Genomic DNA, 19088 nt, shown 5'->3' on the forward strand with positions numbered 1-19088 from the left:
CATGAAAATTGCATCATAGATGTTATAAAGTGATATACTTGAATTTCACTGAGACAAATGGCTTTTGTACTTTTTGATCAGGTAATTTATGTGTAAAAACAAAATAGACTAAAAATGCTGATAAAATAATTTTTTTATTTTGTGATGTGAGCTTGACTAGTAACAATGCAATAAAAACAATACATTAATAACAATGTAACAGCTGACATGATATAATTTCATCAACATGTAATATATGAATGGTTTGATAGTTCTGTAAAACAATATTATAATGAATCATCAAATTAAGGACAATACCAGCATCCAGAAGATTTATACATATGTGATAGAAATGGTTCAACAGATTCCAAATTTAAAGGACAATATTGGTGTCAGTCATTATCACATATGTGATAGAACTAATTAAACACGTTCCAAATATAATTTTAACACAGAGATCACTGCTACGATAGCTGAATAATACAGGTTTCCTGAATCGGAAGTGACGAGCGCCAAAGGAAAACATGAGTCATACCTCTATATAACTGACTGATGTGACGAGCGATAATAATTCCTTCCAAGACCAAAAGTTGTTGTGTGAGACTGTGAGAGGATATCTGACAATTCATAAAAAGAATTGACTGCCACTAGATAAGAGAACACGAAAGAAAAACAGAAAAAGTCTGTGCATTACCATGTTTTTATAAGGTATAGAATGAATATAAACAAGGGAATGTACGGACTATTTCTATTTTTCTCGTGTTCTTTTATCTAATGACATTCAATTACTTTATGTGTTTAACCAGCTCTATCACATATGTGATAATGACTGGCACCAATATTGTCCTTTAAGCTTTGTTATATGGTTGAGCCCTAATAACATTTTGAAGATTTCAGAAGTGACACAAAAAAGGAAAATATTTATTGTTTACAGACTTAACTAGAGAGGGATAACAACTACACAGGCAACTTTTAACTCGCTGCATCCATTTTAACATGGATTCAGCTATCAAACTTTAGATATTGTCTGAAAAATTAAATAATTGATCAGCAGCTTTCGTTTCTTGTATTACATACAGTATATTTCAAAAAGACTATCTACAACTGTATTTAAATTAAGTTGGAATGTATTTAACTATATATAAATATAAATTAATATACATTATATAACAATACATAAACATTACAAAAATACATGCCTTAATATAATAATAAAATCTGAGAATAATCTCACCTAAGGTCAATAACTTATCTACCAGGTAACAAGTATACAATGTACATATTATATTTATAGACTAATGCACCAATTTGTCATATTCATCACCATTTATAAAATATAACATTGTTTTGGGGTTTTTTTAAATTTATTTTCAACATTTTTAACATATTAATTGTCAAATTCTAATATCAAGTTTCGAAGTAATCATGTATAAATTATTTTCAAAACATGTAATCCAATACCAGTATCAAAAACAATAAGAATTAAAGAAATATAAGAAGAAATTAAACATTATTAATAGCAAAATTAGAACATTTTTAACTAAAAAATATTTTGATTACACAAACAAATCTACTAAAATCTTTTTTCTCAGAGTGCCGTTCAATTCAGTTTGTTAAAAACTTAATTTTAAGAAAAAGAATTTCAGTAGACAAGTATATATTATTAATTCATATCGATACTTTTGTAATTATAAATAATAATTATTATGTATTGTAAAATACAGTTTAAACAAACAACCAAATATTTATCTTTTATTTATTTCCTTTATAATCAACAATTATTCAATAAATATTTCTATACAAAACAAAAGATGGTATCACATAGCTTTAATGATGAGTTTGAAAGTGGTTGGTGCAATAAAGGGGGGGTAACTAATCAACATGATCCCTAAACCCATATTATCTCCCCTTAGACCACTGAATGATTTTTTAGATTCTAAAGTAATATTTTGATAATACCCACAATACAAGTGCTAGAAAAACGTATATTAAAGTATGAAATTTTTTGGCTCATCAGATAAACTGAATCACCATTATGATAAAAAAAAAATGCCCAATAGATAATATAGGAAAACTGTACAACCAAATACAAACAATACAATACAAATTACATAAGATTGCAGTAATTTTCAATGTCCAACATTAAATTCACATGGCAAAATAAATCTTGGGTTGTACTTAACAGTATAATGTACCAAATTTAATATAACCTAAAATCCATTCCTTTCAATAAATCGTATATGTACCAAACAATATAAGTCTACTTTAATCTAAATTTTAAACATTTTTAAAACAAAGTTACTCTAAATTTATATCTAAATTAAAATAACAAAGAATATATTCAATTAAAATTGACAAAAAGTTTTATCTTTATTGGAAGTTTAAAAATTAGGCCATTTTTATCAACTAGGAATCTTGCCCCTTACATGTATTTAACAAAAGAATATGTCTACTGACAAGCAGGGACACCTTCTTTTCCACAGTAGTATGTTAACCTGAGTTAAAACTATGTCATTTCTGGACTAACATATGGCAATTTTTATTTCAAGAATCAGCTGGCACAACCGTATCTTTAGCGCTGTATACAATTCATGTGGTGGTAACCAATCAGTCAACTGAAACCACACTCAAGAGCAGAAGTTAGGTTTATGAAATGAAGGTGCCCATTGTAGACTGACTCATACAAATAAGAGCTATTCATCATACAATAGGTATTTGTACTGTCAGGTTAAAAATAACAAAAAAAAACCAAAGACTATCTTAATTTATTTGAATTTTCTTGACTTTAGTTGGAAGTTCGACAGCACTAACCGTTAACGGCCACATTCCACCTATTATACCTGCCTGAATAGAGACACCTGTTACAACTGCCAATTCAGGATCTACTGAAGTATTTGGCTTTTTACCAAAAAAGTCTTTGATAATTTGACGAACTTTAGGCACTCTGGTTGACCCACCAACTAAAACAATTTCATCTACCTCATTTTTATCTAGTTCAGCAAATTCTAGAACAGTTTTAATTGGTTCTAGCACTTTCAAAAATAAATCTTTGTTGATTTCTTCAAATAGAGTTCTTGAGATACTTTCTTCGAATATTTGATTATCAAACGAATGTAATTTTATTTTTATAAAAGCTCTGTCACTAGAGGTTAAGATTAGTTTCACTTCTTCCACATGATTTCGTAAAACCTGTTTGTCCTCCTTATCAGTCAATTGTTTTCCGTATTTTTTATGTATTTGATTTAATAAATATTGTAATAAACGTTGATTGAAATCTTGACCCCCTAGTTGGTTATTACCTGAAACATGTAAAGAAAAAAAAAACTGGTAAAATATTTCAACCAAAACTGCTCAGTTTTACACAAAACCAAGGTTTAGATGAAATCAAGCTTGATAAGGAGCATCTAGTGTTAATTATTTATTAACTACAAGACTGGAAGGATATTTGATACTGTATACCTGCCCCCTCACCAACATTTTGCTTTTGTTTATAAAAATGTCTCTTTGGTTAAGATACATTTAGGTTCAGATGTTTTCTATTCATTTCTTAATTCAGTTAATTCTATTCCCTTCACCACCACCCAAAATAAAGAAAAAATTAAAACATAGGCATTCCTACAAGTACAAAATCTTTTTGTTTTGTGATGGACTGGGGGGGTTTATCAAATAAATTCAGATTTTGATAAAGGTCTATGGTGATGTGTTATATTAATGTTCACTGCAGCAAGGATGTGTAACAGTAATATTTCCTTTCTAAAGTTGAAGTCAATAGTTGAAGTAACTCGAGAAAGTTGAAGCTATCATTAAACTATGGAGGTTGTTATAATTTGTATACCAATAGGTATATAAAGATCAAGATTTTCTTTACCGTACAATCCATAAAACAGAAGAAGAATGGAACTTTTCTGAAGACATTTCAGAGATAAACAAGCCAACAGTGAGGCTGATGTCCCCCGCCGAAATTGCAAAATAAATAGATGACACATATTAATTAATCGCACATTTATTTTTTTCACTAAGTTTCATCACTCTCTATCAGATAGAATCAAGATTATCTTGTCCCAAACCATCGACAAATGAAATCGATTAGCTCTGCTTAGCTTCAGCTCGAAATGTTAATTATTGAACTCAGTCAAGACATTCACCTAATGAACATCTACATATACATCAAGTTTAAACATTCACCTAATAGACACCTATGCCAAGTTTGAACATTCTACCTCAATTAGAAGGAGAGTTATTGTGTTCCAAAGTTTCTACCAATCAAATTGCTTATCACTCTGCTTACCCTCAGCAAAAAATGTTCATTATTGAACTTAGTTAAGGTATTCATATAATAAATCTATACACCAAGTTTCATCAATCTCACTTAATTAGAACTAAAGTTATCGTGTCCCAAAGCATCAACCAATCAAATTGCTTATCTCTGCTTACCCTAAGCGGAAAATGCTCATCTTCGAACTCCATCAAGGCATTGACCTAATCAACACATACACCAAGTTTGAACATTCTAGCTCAATTAGGAAGAGAGTTATCGTGCCCCAAAGTATCAACCAATCAAATTGCTTATCTCTGCTTACCCTAAGCGGAAAATGCTCATCTTCGAACTCCATCAAGGCATTGACCTAATAAACACATACACCAAGTTTGAACATTCTAGCTCAATTAAAAGTTATCGTGTCCCAAAGCATCAACCAATCAAATTGCTTATCTCTGCTTACCCTAAGCGGAAAATGCTCATCTTCGAACTCCATCAAGGCATTGACCTAATCAACACATACACCAAGTTTGAACATTCTAGCCCAATTAGGAAGAGAGTTATCGTGTCCCAAAGCATCAACCAATCAAATTGCTTATCTCTGCTTACCCTAAGCGGAAAATGCTCATCTTCGAACTCCATCAAGGCATTGACCTAATAAACACATACACCAAGTTTGAACATTCTAGCTCAATTAGGAAGAGAGTTATTGTGTCCCAAAAAGTGTGACGGACAGACAGACGGACAGACAGACAGACGGACAGACAGACAGACGGACGAACCCATTTTAATAGTCCCCTGCTTTCTTCGAAAGGCGGGGGACAAAAAAAAACAAATTCTTACCAGCCATGCCTTGTGTTAGAAACATTCCACCTTGAACCATGAGTAGTGAAACATCTAGTGTTCCACCACCCAGATCAACAACTAATATAGTCTGTAAACTAGGGTGTTTATGTAAACCATAAGCCATGGCAGCAGCTGTTGGTTCATTAATGGTTCTAATAACATCAAGTCCTACAAAAAAATAGATAACTGTAAATTTCCAGACATTTGTGTGTATACTTTTCGATATCAAAAATAATTTTCAAGGTTTCAAAGGCAAGGCAATCAATTCATAATAATTGCAGAAATGCGTTGATGTTTGAAAGGGTTCATCAATATGCAACTTTTCCAACATATTTATTCAGTATTCATCTGAAATAAGATTGGGAGACAGGCCAGACATATCTGTAAACTGCAACCCATCTCTCTGTATACCAGTTATTCAAGAAGCCGGTTTAATATTTGTGTTTTAGATTATAATGGCTGTCATTGAGTCAAGGGTCGTGGATACAATCAAAGACATGCATGCGCCAAGGAGTAGGGTTGTCTCTGGTTTCCTACACTGCTAAAGAATATGGAAATAGAAATGTAACATATGAAATGATCTGCTTAGTGTCAAGTGGACCCCATTTCTCTCTGTCCTACCTCTTTAAACATGTAGCTGACCTTCGACTCATTTAATAAGAACTATCTACCTGCAATACTGGCCGCCTTCTCTGTGTAATTTCTCTGTCTACTATCAAATTCGGCTGGTACAGACATAACAACATTAGTGACAGGAGAACTGATGTTTCTACTGGCTGTGTCTCGTAATAATTTGATAATATTACTACCAACTAATTCTGGTGTTATTTTAAAAACTGTGTTATTAACAGATACAACATAATGCATCATACCATATTCATCAGCCTCTAACTGAAATCATCAAAGTTATTTATTAAATAAAAGATAAATTTATACTTCAGCCAAACCAATTCATTTTTACTCTATTGGTATATTGATAAATAGCTTTTTTAAACTTTCTATAAATTTTTGAGTTAGCTTATCTTTTTTTTTCCTTTTTTTAAATTTTGCTATCTTAGAAATAGAGAGCTATATTTGAATAGATGTTCCCGAGGAACAAACATTTAATTTGGTGTGGCTTTAACATGCTTGAAATATTTGAAATGAAAATGCTCATAATTCCAAACCATGCTCCAAAGGACTGCAGTCATAAACTCTGCCCAGATCCTAACTCCCTCTAATATATGTATATGTGATCGGGGTATGCTTAGTTTTCCCAAATGTGAGGGCGGCAGTCTATTTGGGGGAGTCACAATGTCTCAGTGGGTTAGCTAGCTCAATTCTCAAGAGGTTCCAGGGTTGGCTGAAGAACTTCCTCAAGGTTTTCCGGCCTGATTTCTCCTTCTCAATGATGCAGGATGGTGGAACTGGCAATGAAAACCTGAGGTTCACCTGTGTACTCATTAGCATGCAGGTAAACGAACCCATGGTGTACTGTATGTCCTTTTTCATTAGCCTGGTTGATTCAGACCAGTAAGATGTTAAACCCCATTTCATTCCATTCTCCATCATAAACCTTCAGATTAACTTTGAATTTTAGCATTTAGTGTGTATATGTGTATTTGTACGACATCAGGAAAGTTCACAAACTAGATGTCATCACTCAAATTTTAATACCCCCGTGAATAAAATAAAACAGAAAATTGAAGTTGGAAGAAACAGTTGCCGATCAATAATTAATATACACAAGGTACAATTTTATGGATACACAATTACTGAGTTTAATACTAAGCGACCTTTCTTGATAAAGACGAGAGTATCCTTGTCGAAATGTCGCTTAGTATTAAACTCAGTAATTGTGTATCCATAAAATTGTACCATGTGTTAATATGTTCAATTACTAAATGCCAATCAAAGAAGAAATTAATATACACTTACTTTAAATGGATATCTTTTCTGTAAAGTTTGAATTTCTTGTTTTGTAAATACTTTTCCTATAAATCTTTTGGCATCATAAAGAGTATTTTTGGGATTATGTTCTGATTGAGCTACAGCTTCATATCCTACTAATATACCTTCTTCACTGAAACACAAAACAAACTTATTTAGTACAGTTATCGTTATATGACAACTTCTAGTCTGGTTACATAAAAATTTGATGGTCAACATATTAGTCTCATATGTTATTTTAATGAAAAGAAATTTGAAGATTTTCATTTTTTATTACATTATGGACAGTGTAATTAGATAAAGCCTGGACTTCTGGAAATGGGTCATTTATTGAGATTACATAGAATTTGTAAAATAAAATTAAACTTGAAATGTGTTTTTCTGTCTTACTGTCTAGTGGGTTGGACAACAGATATAATTGCATGACCTAGACACTGGAATTAAGGGTGCATTATGTAGGATATTCTTGCTATAACAGTTCAGCAATAGATAATGAATATATTGAATATTTCATACAAATGGCTTTATTTTGAGGGAAGTTATGACAGTTTGAAGATATAGTGTAGATTGTAGCAACGGTACTTAACAACCAAGACTAAGCCCTGATTGTCCATTTTATCGTTAAATTCTTTAATCACGAGGAAGTTAATCATAGGCTTGTCATATTAACAAATGTCTAAATAATATTTTATATAACATTTGAAGTCAAAAGAAAGACCTGCAATGCCAATAAGCAGATTTAGCTTGTAAACAATGTACCTTTAAGCCAAGATTTAATCTCTAATCTTAACAAATACGTACATCTGAATTTGGTTCATTTTAATCCTTTTTGCATAACAGATATATATTTTCATGCAATTATATAGGATACATAACTCATAGGTCGATATGTTTAAATATATTCTTACCTAAAAGCTACAACACTAGGTATACACTTATGACCATTCTGTACTTCAAGTATAGATACATTACCGGATATAGCCTGATACATTCCTATACATGAATATGTTGTACCTAGAAAACAAGTACACATTCATAAAAATAAATTTGATTGTACCGTAACTAGATTGTATAGTGTTGCTCATAAATTTTACCCTGAGCTTTGTATACCACAATACATCAAATGGGCCTGGATTAGGATGTGGGGGTGGGGGGGTGGGGGGGGGGGTGGATTGAGACATATGGTTTAAATACAATCTGATTAAAGCAGATCCCATTTCGTTTTTTATAGTTCAAAATTTTATTTGTTCTCGTTGATGTGAGCAATTAGCCAATAAAACCATCTGTTGCAGCAAGTTATTGGCATGCTATGCACAACTCTGTGCGTATCCCATTATAAACATCAAATCAACGTTGATTGTTTAATCAAAAGTTGGACGTCATAAGGTCAAAAGCGGCTCGTATGAACCCTGACGAGACCTCCCACTACAGCTTGTCAGATCTTCATGCAGAGGAGGCCATCGGAAGTATAAAAAAATGAAATGAAATATAAATCTGTATTTCAATCAGATTGGTTTAAATATTGTGATAATCAAAATCTCTCACATCACTCAGATGTGCACATGGATCATCCTCTAAAAAATGAATGAAGTCCATAGATAACAGTATGTGAAATTTCATTGGCCAGGGATTCAATTACTTCTCACATTCCATGCAACAGATGTCAATTTATTTATACTTATTATCAATCACCATTCAATAACCATAACACTGTCTACTGATTATTAATGATTTCCGTCTCTGAATCATCAATGACATTTCATGTGACACTACATTTAAAATTAAACTACCTCCAGGTTCAATAGCTGTGTGAATTATACATTCTATCAATATAAAATCCAATTTTTCAAAAATGCAATGTGGGTTTATAATTGTATTTATATATTTATATATCAGTACTGTGAGATGTCTCAATGCATTTTAGGGAAGGGCAAAATATTAAAGAGGCCACAGGCCTAATATTTTACATTTTTTTTAAATATAGTTATTATTCATATTAACCATACAGTACCTAAGTCTATTCCAAATATTTTAGGTTTAGGTGGTGGCAGATATTTCTGAGCAAAATAACCTGCTAATAACACTGCTATTATTGATGTACCTGAAAAGAAAAATGCATGTTGATCTATAGTAAGGTTGAATAGTAAATGACATTTGTGAACATACATGTACAATAAAGGTAGGTGAATTAAAATTCAACAGCTACTCGTCAGCATAAACATGCCTTCTTAGCCATACCAGCTGCCTTCTTGGTCATTTAGTTACTAGATGAAGCAAAAGGAAATGGTTTTTAATATCCGATTTTTCTGCACCAACTGTGTGCAATGGGGAAAGTATTGCCCGGACAGAAGAGCTATAGCCTGCTTTTATTTAGAAGTCCAACGGTCAAACGTTCTTTTAAGTACCAACACTATGGCTCCCTAGAATACTAGATCTGGATTGTTCATTTTTGGCTCGATCATGATGTGTAACGTCCTTTCTACCGATGTAAAAGTGAAATAAAATGTAAAAGATTGATTACCGGTACAGAGAAATATGCCCGAATGTTAACATAGAACTAGAAGTGATTTGGAAGAGCCGATAAATTACAACTTCAACCTAGAATTTGAACATATTTAATTATCTTTCTAATCGTCACATTGATTAATTATGTATGTGCTACAGAGAAATATCATTAATATGGATATTATAATGGTCTAACTAACTCTACTAAATATTTATTTTTCATATTAGGTGACTTCCATACTGCCATTACATTTACATACTCAGGTCAGAAATTTACTGACTGCAGTCACTAGTGCACGTCAGTATCAGTGAACAGGAGCTATCAGAGACAGGATTATTAAGTGTACATTAACATAATAATAATATACATGATGATCATGTAATATTGTAATAATAGGTATATGTATGTATTGACTAGGCCTATAATAGCAGTATATTTTATTATAATACGACGTGTATTATGCCGTTTCTTTTATCCGTCTGTTCATTCGACAGTGATCTGAGAGAAATGCTGAAACCGGATCATCATAGATCCTGTTTCACACTTTATGGGGACAATTCTCTCAATAATATTAAATTGGCGAAATACTTACCTAAAATTATAAAAGCAGACCCCATTTTCAGTCAACTTTTACTTATTCCATATGCTGTCACTTCTTTAGTTTTGACAATGAGTATGACAGCAACGTGTTAGCAGGCGATAAGTGTTTCCGGGTTTCCGGGATCAGCGCCCTCGTGTTTGAGTGAGTGGGACAACTCTTCAAAGGATGGGGTTTCAGACCACTGTTTTTGTTGTTGTTATTGTGGCGGGGCTGTTGCCATTTTTTTGCATATGTTACCTTCTTTCTGATGCTTTCAGATTTTACCCTTGGCGCAAATCATTTTAAGTGTGAATGTAAGGGGCTTGTCATTGACTTTGTGGATACGACCATTTACGTTTTGCTTGTCAGTTCTACGTACATGTATGGAGCCCACCCATACAGTAGCGGATTGCCAGTGAGGCTGATGAGGCTGCAGCCTCAGGCCCAAAGATTTTGTAAAAAAAATTTTTTTAGACTTGTCTGATACGATTAAAAACGCATAGACAATGAATGTTAGGGGGATGGGTTTAGGCCCAACGGGAATCAACATAGGCCCTGGCCCGAAATTAATTAGGCCCACGCCATTTTAAATAGGCCCTATTTAAAAACTAAATAGGCCCTCCAGCAACTGCCGCCTCAGGCCTTGGTGGAGCTTAATCCGCCACTGCACCCATAACAAGTATCATTCGGGCTTTGAAAATCCCCCCCCCCCAAAAAAAAAAATAAAAAAAAAATAATAATTTGCCTAATTTGCATATCATATCATTTTAAGTGTGAATGTAAGGGGCTTGTCACTGACTTTGTGGATACGACCATTTACGTTTTGCTTGTCAGTCCTACATGTATGGAGCCCATCCATAACAAGTATGATTCGGGCTTCGAAAATCCACCCCCACCCCCCAAAAAATAAATAAATAACAATTTGCCTAAAGTACTCCTTTCTCCAGTTAGATACGACGTAATTGGAAGATATGTTGTAATACTATAGGGGTTATTCAGTTCTTGGAAAGGTACTCTGTTTAATATAATAATGAAGTGATTAAAGGCTCAATACCACTCTTGTTGTAACTGAATAATATGTCCCAATCTTTATTCTGGTCAACAAATTGTACTATTTTACAATATTCCAATTAATTGATGATACAAATTTCATCTTAACACACCTAATTTAAAAAATTGGAAAAATTCAACTAAATGATTTGAAAAGCCTGACGTATAGCTTTTCAAATGTGACTTGGATTTAAAAATATTTTTGAACCCTCTGGACAAGTAAAATAGGATTTAATAGATAGTTTACACATCAGGTAGGACACTAACACATCTAGTACTTAGAATAAGGCTATTTTTTATTTTCTTGAGCTGTCAAGCCAGCAAGAGTGTTATTGTCCCTTTAAATAAATGGGTGACAACGAGAAATCGGCTAAGTAGGTATTTTGCAAGATTCGACTTTCTTAGACTAACTCACAGAAAGCGCCTGCCATCATCAATTGCTGAAAGTAGGATACTATCGTCCAAGCATCTGGAGCACAGATTAGGACAATTTTGTATAGAATAATGTTGACGTAAAACTGTGCACATACGAAACACTAACCCCAAAATGGTATTTGCCCTGGCCCGATAGGTGAGACAACTATACTTTCTATATAAGAAAGAGCGAGGTTAAATTTCCCTTGAGACACCATCCGGCATTCCTAGCCGTACGACTAGCCGCCTCGGCTTAGAGGCCAGAGGCGTAGCCGTGAAATATATATTGGGGGGGGGGCGGGTCCGCAACCCTAACCCTAACCCTTTTTTATTACCCCTAAAAAATATAAACAAACACCATGTGGCCATGCTGTCGACACAACTCGTTTGCTCATTGGCCCAGACACCGCATACAAAGTATTATTGTTACGTGGGTGGCTGAGCGGGCGATAAATATTTGGTTTAGGCGATAATGTTTTTGGGTACCTACATGCGATTCACTCTGATAAGTGGCAGAAAAAAATTAACATAATATTACTGACAGACTAACTAGACACAATTTTATGGAACACAGTTACTTTTCACTTCACACATGTTTCCAGGATGATTCTCTCTGTGTTTTATTTTAGCAATGTAAACCATATTGGGATATGTACAGGTTTTATACAGATAGAATCATAACTAATTCTAATAATTGTTGAAAATTAATAGGAGTTTAGGCCTACTATGAAATTTTTTTTTTTTTTTTGGGGGGGGGGGGTCCAAGTATATTCAGACCCCCCCCCCCCCCCCCCCAGAAAATCAGTTGGGGGGGGGGGGGGCGGACAATAACACCCCCCCCCCCCCCATGTGTGACGCCCATGTTAGAGGCCACAGAACACGCGCTAAGGGATAGAGAACTTATATTAGCTTAATGTCATAGCTGTGTCTGTAGTGTCCCTGTATGTAACCTATGGATGGATGCTATAAAGATATAAAAACACAGTTAACCGACAAAGTGTTCCGGAATCTATTGATCCTTTGGAAATAGTTTATACACCACGTGAAAGTCGAAGTTAGCTCCTAATCGACTGTATTGTCACATCTGTCCTTGTAGTTTCACAGTCCTCGCTTTTGGGAATCCGTGACCAGGATAATCGCATCTGTCCCCGTAGTGTCACATTGGAAGAACCGATAAATTACGACTAGAATTTGAACATATTTAATTATCTTTCTAATTATCTTTCTTCTAATTCAGAAGAAAAACACTGCTATCCTATAAGCTATCCTATAGAGGGATCCCTAGGTAAAAAGACCCCCCCCCCCCACACACACACACACACCCGTTGTAAAGGTCGCGATCAGAGGCGCGCTGGATGGGTAGGAAGGCCTACCGCTTACCTCGCCCTCATAAATACAAACACAAAAGAAACAGGAAATCGCTGATAACGCTCGAATTCGATGAGATTTCCTACCAGGCTATTGGGGCGGGGGTGGGGGATATGGGTGATTGTGTGTGGTTATGAGCCCATACGTTCATATGGGCCAATACTTTGTTGGGTATATTATGTTCGGGTTTGACCATAAATATGACGTGGGCACCTTATGGGTGATATTTGGAATTTCCCTAAAAAATAAACGGTTATTACCTTTAATATTTTGATTAATGCAATATTGGGTAGATAGGGAATGATCACCACTGAAGAGCTAAATGCTAATTACTACAACTAGTCAGTCGTCACATTGGGGTAGATTTTACACCGTTAGATATAGCATTAGTCCTATCTATAATATCAATGGCCAGTAACGTTCTTTCCATCTCTAACAACCACCCACCCCATGAAACGTCATCACATGGCTGCTTGTGGGATCCTTTCTTTCAGGGGCTAAGTGAGAGGGACGCAATGACGCGCTTTGCGTCATGGTTTTGAGTTTTTGTGCCCCCTTGGGTTTTCACTCCCCCTCACAAATGGCAAACATCGCGCGATTCAATACGGTTTTCAGCATTATAATCATAATCATAATACTTAACCAATATCGAACATATACTCTGGGTAAGATATTATACAAATCGACTCTAGGATGTTCATCACGGCCCAATATTACTCGGCGGCACTGGGAGGGCCCCACCTCACTCTTCCATGCACACATGGGTTTCCCCAGGTCCCCCGTCCCCCCACTGCTAAAGACCCCTACGCCCAAGCGAATTATTGAAATATTGAACCATGTGTTGGTCTCGAAATGACCTAGTTTGTGTCGAGAGGACGTTAAACCCCATTTCTCTCTCTATCGCAGCACACCAAGGTTCCCATCACTAGTCAGTGTTATCAGAAACATTGCCAATGGGAACTCCGGTTGGGCCGGGTCTACTTCTGTGTGTTTTCTGGGTATGCCCATTGCCCAAGTGCCATTAATCTGCCATATACGACCCTGATTGTTTTTTATGTATGTTGGTATTATATTTTATTATACCAACGACGATTCTATTGAGTGGCCATTTTACGGATTTTCAAAAAAGCTTCCTATTGTTGAGGCCATCCAATTTCTTACTAATGGCCTGTAATCTGATTTAATAACACAGCAATAAAAATTGTTTTAATGAGTGGCTAAGAATGCTATTTGTTTTCAGATTGATAGAATATATCAAAAGCGTCTGGTGCAAGCTTTCATCAATCCTATCATCAGTTTTCCAGAAAATCAAAAGCAATCTATTTCATAACGCTCCTTTAAAATAATTTTACAGTAAATGAGATAAAATATAATAGACAGATAATCCCGAACAATAAATACGCCGTTTATTTGTCTTCCCAGTCTCCAGATCAATTAACACTTTATATAATAAACAATAACTCGTCCCTAGCACGCACAGTTTACCGCTATATTTCCGTTCCTTCATACAAAATGGAATAGATCTTATAACTATAGCAACAACTTCCACGTAAACAAATCATGATGCCAACAAGTCCCGCGTTTTTTTTCTTTGGGCGAAATGAAACAGTGAAGACGCGGCCATACAATCAAGTACATGTATTAGATAAAGTCTTATATGGTGGCATTTGAAAGTTGGTTGATTTTGGTGGCATGTGAATTTTTGTGGACGAAAACGTGAGTGCTAATATTTCCTGTAGTTTCAGTTTTTAAACACAGAAAGTCCCCGTCTTTACCGTTTATTATTTATAACATAATCATTTCTAACACTATTGTAAATGAAATGAAAGGGAGTTTAACGTCCTTCTTTTCTGCACCAACCGAGCTTGTGAAGTCGGGTACAAGCCATGCTGTGTAGCCTACTATGCAAGTGAAATTTTGCCCCGACAGCGGCGCTACGACCCAATGGTTAGCACGTGCACGCAGTATCATAATTCTGTCATTGAGTCAACTGGCGTGGTTTCGATCCCCCGGTTGTACGTGACAAGGAGTGGGGTCGCCTGTCTAACATCATGGGGTTTCTCCGAGTCCTCCCGTTTCCTCCCACTGCTAAAGACCCCTACGCACATGCGAATTATTGAAATAAAATTGATCCATGTGTTAGTCTCTAAATGACCTAAAGCGAGCTAGCGCCTTACTTGGTGGACCACATCGACCCCATCTTGCCTGACAGGGTTAGGGGAACTAATTTAAGGAATTTCACTCTTCAACAGTATGGTTTAATTAGATAATCATGACGACCACTTACCACTATTCGCGGACATAAAAACATTTAATGGACTCCAACTAAATTTGCTTGGGTGACGATTATTCACATTTGTTCAAATGAATTTGGTTAGTACCATTGTGGACCGATGGCGGGCGAGAGCATCAAAAGGTATAATTCTGACAAGCTGGAAGGGGCTTGGATTGCCTAGTGGTCTAGAGTGCAATGTCGCGCTTTTGAAATAGACGACGTGGGTTCTACAGATATATGTTTATCTGCGGTATTTTTACGTAAAAATAAAGCCTCCTTGAATATGCGCTTATATAGCACGAACTACAATTGGTGCGAGTATAGAGGGTGTAAGGAGGGGGGGGGGCTGGTTTTTCGGTGACACTTTACAAAATTTCACACCTGCGTCTTTTATGTACAATATCAATTTGCCTTTACCGATTCTGCAGCTTAACTTTCTCTTGCACGTAAAATATTTCATTAATAAAATATGTTGTAACTTAAAAGAAATATTTATACATGATTTAAATGACCTTGGTATTTATTTAAAGAACTGTACATTTCTGTTAATAAATATTATATATGTGCTTTAAAACAATGTATAGTTCGCCCTAGAGACTACACATATTATATACAAGTTCTTACTATTTACAGTGTATACACGCATATTATATACAAGTTTTTACTATTTACAATGTTTAGTTCTACCTGAGAAACACGCATATTATATAAAAGTTCTTACTATTTACACTGTATGGTTCTACCCGTGAAACACATATACAACAAGTAGTTAATATTTACAATCTATAGTTCTACCAGAGAAACACACATATAATACACAAGTTCTTACCATTTACAATTATTGGATATAACAAGTATTTCTACCCTATTCTATACAATAAATGTATGCCTTAAAAGGTATTTTATATCAGTTTTTTTTGCCCGAATCTACATAGTAAACACATGTCTTAAAAGGTTAAAAAGGTATACGAGAAAACATACACAGACAAGAACTTGATATTTACAATGATTGGATGTAACAAGTATTTTATATCAGTTTTCTACCTGAATCTATAGAATAAATAAACGTCTTAATTCATGACGTATAAACTATTAATTTTATTATTCAGCTGGTATATAGAACAAAGTAATGAATGGTACATCATTGTGTAGTTGATTTAATCATTGACAGTATTTTGAATTATCCAATTCTATTTAAAAGTTTAGCTTGTTATAAAATAGGTTTAGGTATCTTTAAAAGTATTTTGTTTTTCTAATTCAGCATTTAAATCTACTATAGGAGGCAGTTTCCTGTATTTTCCAGTATATAGGCGCTTTGTTGGTTTACTTGTTGGTGGTTTAGGTGTATAGCGCTTTGGTAATGTTGGTACTGTTTTTATTAGATTCGGTAGAACTGGTATTTTCATTTTCTTAATCATCTTATTAATTCCTTTGCTGTCACCTTTAGCTGTCACAGATTTAATCTTTGGCAAATTAGAGTTAGTATTTCCAGAGTTAATATTTCCAGAGGATGATTTAATATTTGGTAGAACAGTGTTATTATTTCCAGAGAATGATTTGATCTTTGGTAGGTTAGAATTTCCAGACTGAATCTTCGCCAGAGCAGAATTAATGTGTTGAGACGATGGCTTAATCTTTGGCAGGGTCGACCTAATAATTCCGGAGGATAATTTAATCTTTGGCAGGATACAGTTTTTTTTTCAGTAGTTGTTAGTCTTTCTGGTTCAAGTATTCCAGCCAATCTGGTTTGGTTCTTCTTTTCCTTGATTGGCAAATTTGGTACATTAATGGTGTTCGATCTAGTGAATTTCGATGTTTCCTTTGTAGGAGCATCACGGCTGTTCGTTGACTTATCCGAAGAAGATATTCTTGGCTGATTTTCGGCGTGTTCAATAGCAGGCAGTTTTTGATATTTGACTAGACTATCTTTATAATAGAATGATTGTTCTGGTGATGAATAATTATCAATCTTATAATTTCCGATAAAAGCTGACGCATCTTCTTCTTTGTTTTCAATCAGGTAATCAATCATCTCAATCTCAGCTATAATTCTTTCAACATCGTTGACGTGTGGTGTTTGGGGTTTAGAATGATTTACCATATCGACATCTTGATAATTTTCACTTCCTCCATTAGCTTTGTCACTGGCAATTACCGTAGCATTACAGGAACTTAATGATAGAACAGGTCGTTGTTCTCTGGTTGGATGAACTTCATGTGAAAAATTACACGTATCGTCATTTGAAAAACCCGTGTTCTTTTGACCTAGGTCAGTCTTTATTTCCCCTGTGTCTTCGAGAGACTTGTCTTTGGACACATCTGTATCCCCTTCCCTTTCCAAAGAATCTGTTTCCGATATTTTACAAGTTGCATATCCATCCATGATGTTATAAGTTGGATGGGCGTCAATGAAACTGCTTGTAGTGCTGATGTTAGAGACGTCTCTTTCAGTCATGGTGCTATTCCTTTCGAACAGGTCCATAATTGTAGACACTCCGACATCGTCATTATACATTATTTCCTTGCTCGTATTCTTATGAGCCTCATCTTTGTCCATTATGCTGCATGTCTTCTCAGTGGCACATCCTATCACCTTGTCCATTGCTGTGCACCTTTCTTTCCGGTCTACTGGTTTCCATAGTCTACCCTTGTCGAAGATTCTAACCATATATTCATCTGGACTAGATCGTGTGATTGGTTCTAGTCGTTTATCCACAAGGGCTTTTACAATAGGATCGACAACTAGTGGGCCATCATCTTGGACTCTTTTCCCGTGATGATATCTGACTTGTTTTTCTTTCTTTGTTGGTTGTATAACACCATTCCCTCCCTTATACTTGGAACTCTCGAACAGCTTCCTAAAGAAATCTGCGTTTTCGTCTGATCTCTCTACGCTGTCTTGCAGAATTAGAACTCTGTTCATGCAATCATCGTGGTCGGAATGTAGATTGTTTATGTACCTAAAATAGCAATAAGAAGTATATTAAAGTAATGATGTATAATCAAAGTTTTTCACTTAAATCTTATTACAAACATTATATTATGACCCATTAGTATTTCAGCTGTTTGCAATTATGTTGATATTTTTTGAAGAAAAAAAATATATTTACTTGTTAAGATCTTGAACTTCCATCTGTAAATCAGCAATATCTGATTTAAGTTCACCGATGAAGCTTATGAAATCTTCTTCTGTACTCCCAAATGATGGTTCTGCTGAAATATTAAAAATCAACAACTTCTAGATTAATTATATACAGTCTTTGCTTTCAGTTCAGGCAATCGTTTGGGAACTACGGATCTTTTATATTTTATCATTTATTATGTCATAAACTTACTTACCCGAGGAATGGTCTAATTTACTCTTTGGTTCTGGTGTGGTTTGGGTGTTTTCTCTGTTCTGGTCTGAATGGAGACTTGATTCAGATTCATTGACAAATTCTGCATCAGAACATGATTCAGATGCCGATCCGGAATAGGGTTTTTCCCAAAATGGTTCCCCTGGAATTGGTTCAGGAAGACCTACAATTTCAGAAATAACACATATGAACTAATTATGACATGATAATATAATTTGTAATATTTTTTAATATAATTTACTTCTACATTTTTTGATATTGCCAGTATTTATTTCGGGGAGAGAGAGAAAGAGTGACAGATCTAACACACTCGGCACCGAATCGGATGACCCGAAGAAAACCCACAAGGTTGGATAGGCGACCCCACTCCTTGTCAGTACACGCAGGGAATCGAAAACACACCCTATGTGACTCAATGAGCGACCTTATGGTCTAATGCATACGCGTTAAACAACTCAACCCACCCACACCAACGCGATAAGCAGGACAGACCTTTATCTTACATAATCGTACGATGACAACCACGA

General features: G+C 35.0%; 1 protein-coding gene across 1 annotated transcript; it reads right to left on the bottom strand.

Annotated features, from left to right (window-relative positions):
- Nucleotides 1–121: 121 nt before the first annotated feature.
- Nucleotides 122–10237, bottom strand: LOC126815711 (heat shock 70 kDa protein 13). Its single transcript, XM_050541596.2, has 7 exons — nucleotides 10111–10237; nucleotides 9024–9113; nucleotides 7921–8026; nucleotides 7001–7145; nucleotides 5755–5974; nucleotides 5081–5251; nucleotides 122–3278 (listed from the first exon to the last, which is right to left on the bottom strand). Exons 1-7 carry the CDS (start codon nucleotides 10133–10135, stop codon nucleotides 2740–2742), a joined length of 1296 nt encoding a protein of 431 aa, XP_050397553.1. The 5' UTR covers nucleotides 10136–10237; the 3' UTR covers nucleotides 122–2739.
- Nucleotides 10238–19088: the final 8851 nt, after the last annotated feature.

This window comes from Patella vulgata, chromosome 3 (genome assembly GCF_932274485.2).
Source record: "Patella vulgata chromosome 3, xgPatVulg1.2, whole genome shotgun sequence".
Taxonomy (NCBI): Eukaryota; Metazoa; Mollusca; class Gastropoda; family Patellidae; genus Patella; species Patella vulgata.

What these genes read in the sequence shown, in the direction of transcription:
- LOC126815711 (XM_050541596.2), bottom strand. Translation starts at nt 10,135, where the DNA reads ATGGGGTCTGCTTTTATAATTTTAG. An exon ending in AATATTTGGAATAGACTTAG is followed by an intron (nt 8,027 to 9,023) that starts GTACTGTATGGT and finishes CTTGTTTTCTAG; the next exon opens with GTACAACATATTCATGTATA. An exon ending in AGAAAAGATATCCATTTAAA is followed by an intron (nt 5,975 to 7,000) that starts GTAAGTGTATAT and finishes TGATGATTTCAG; the next exon opens with TTAGAGGCTGATGAATATGG.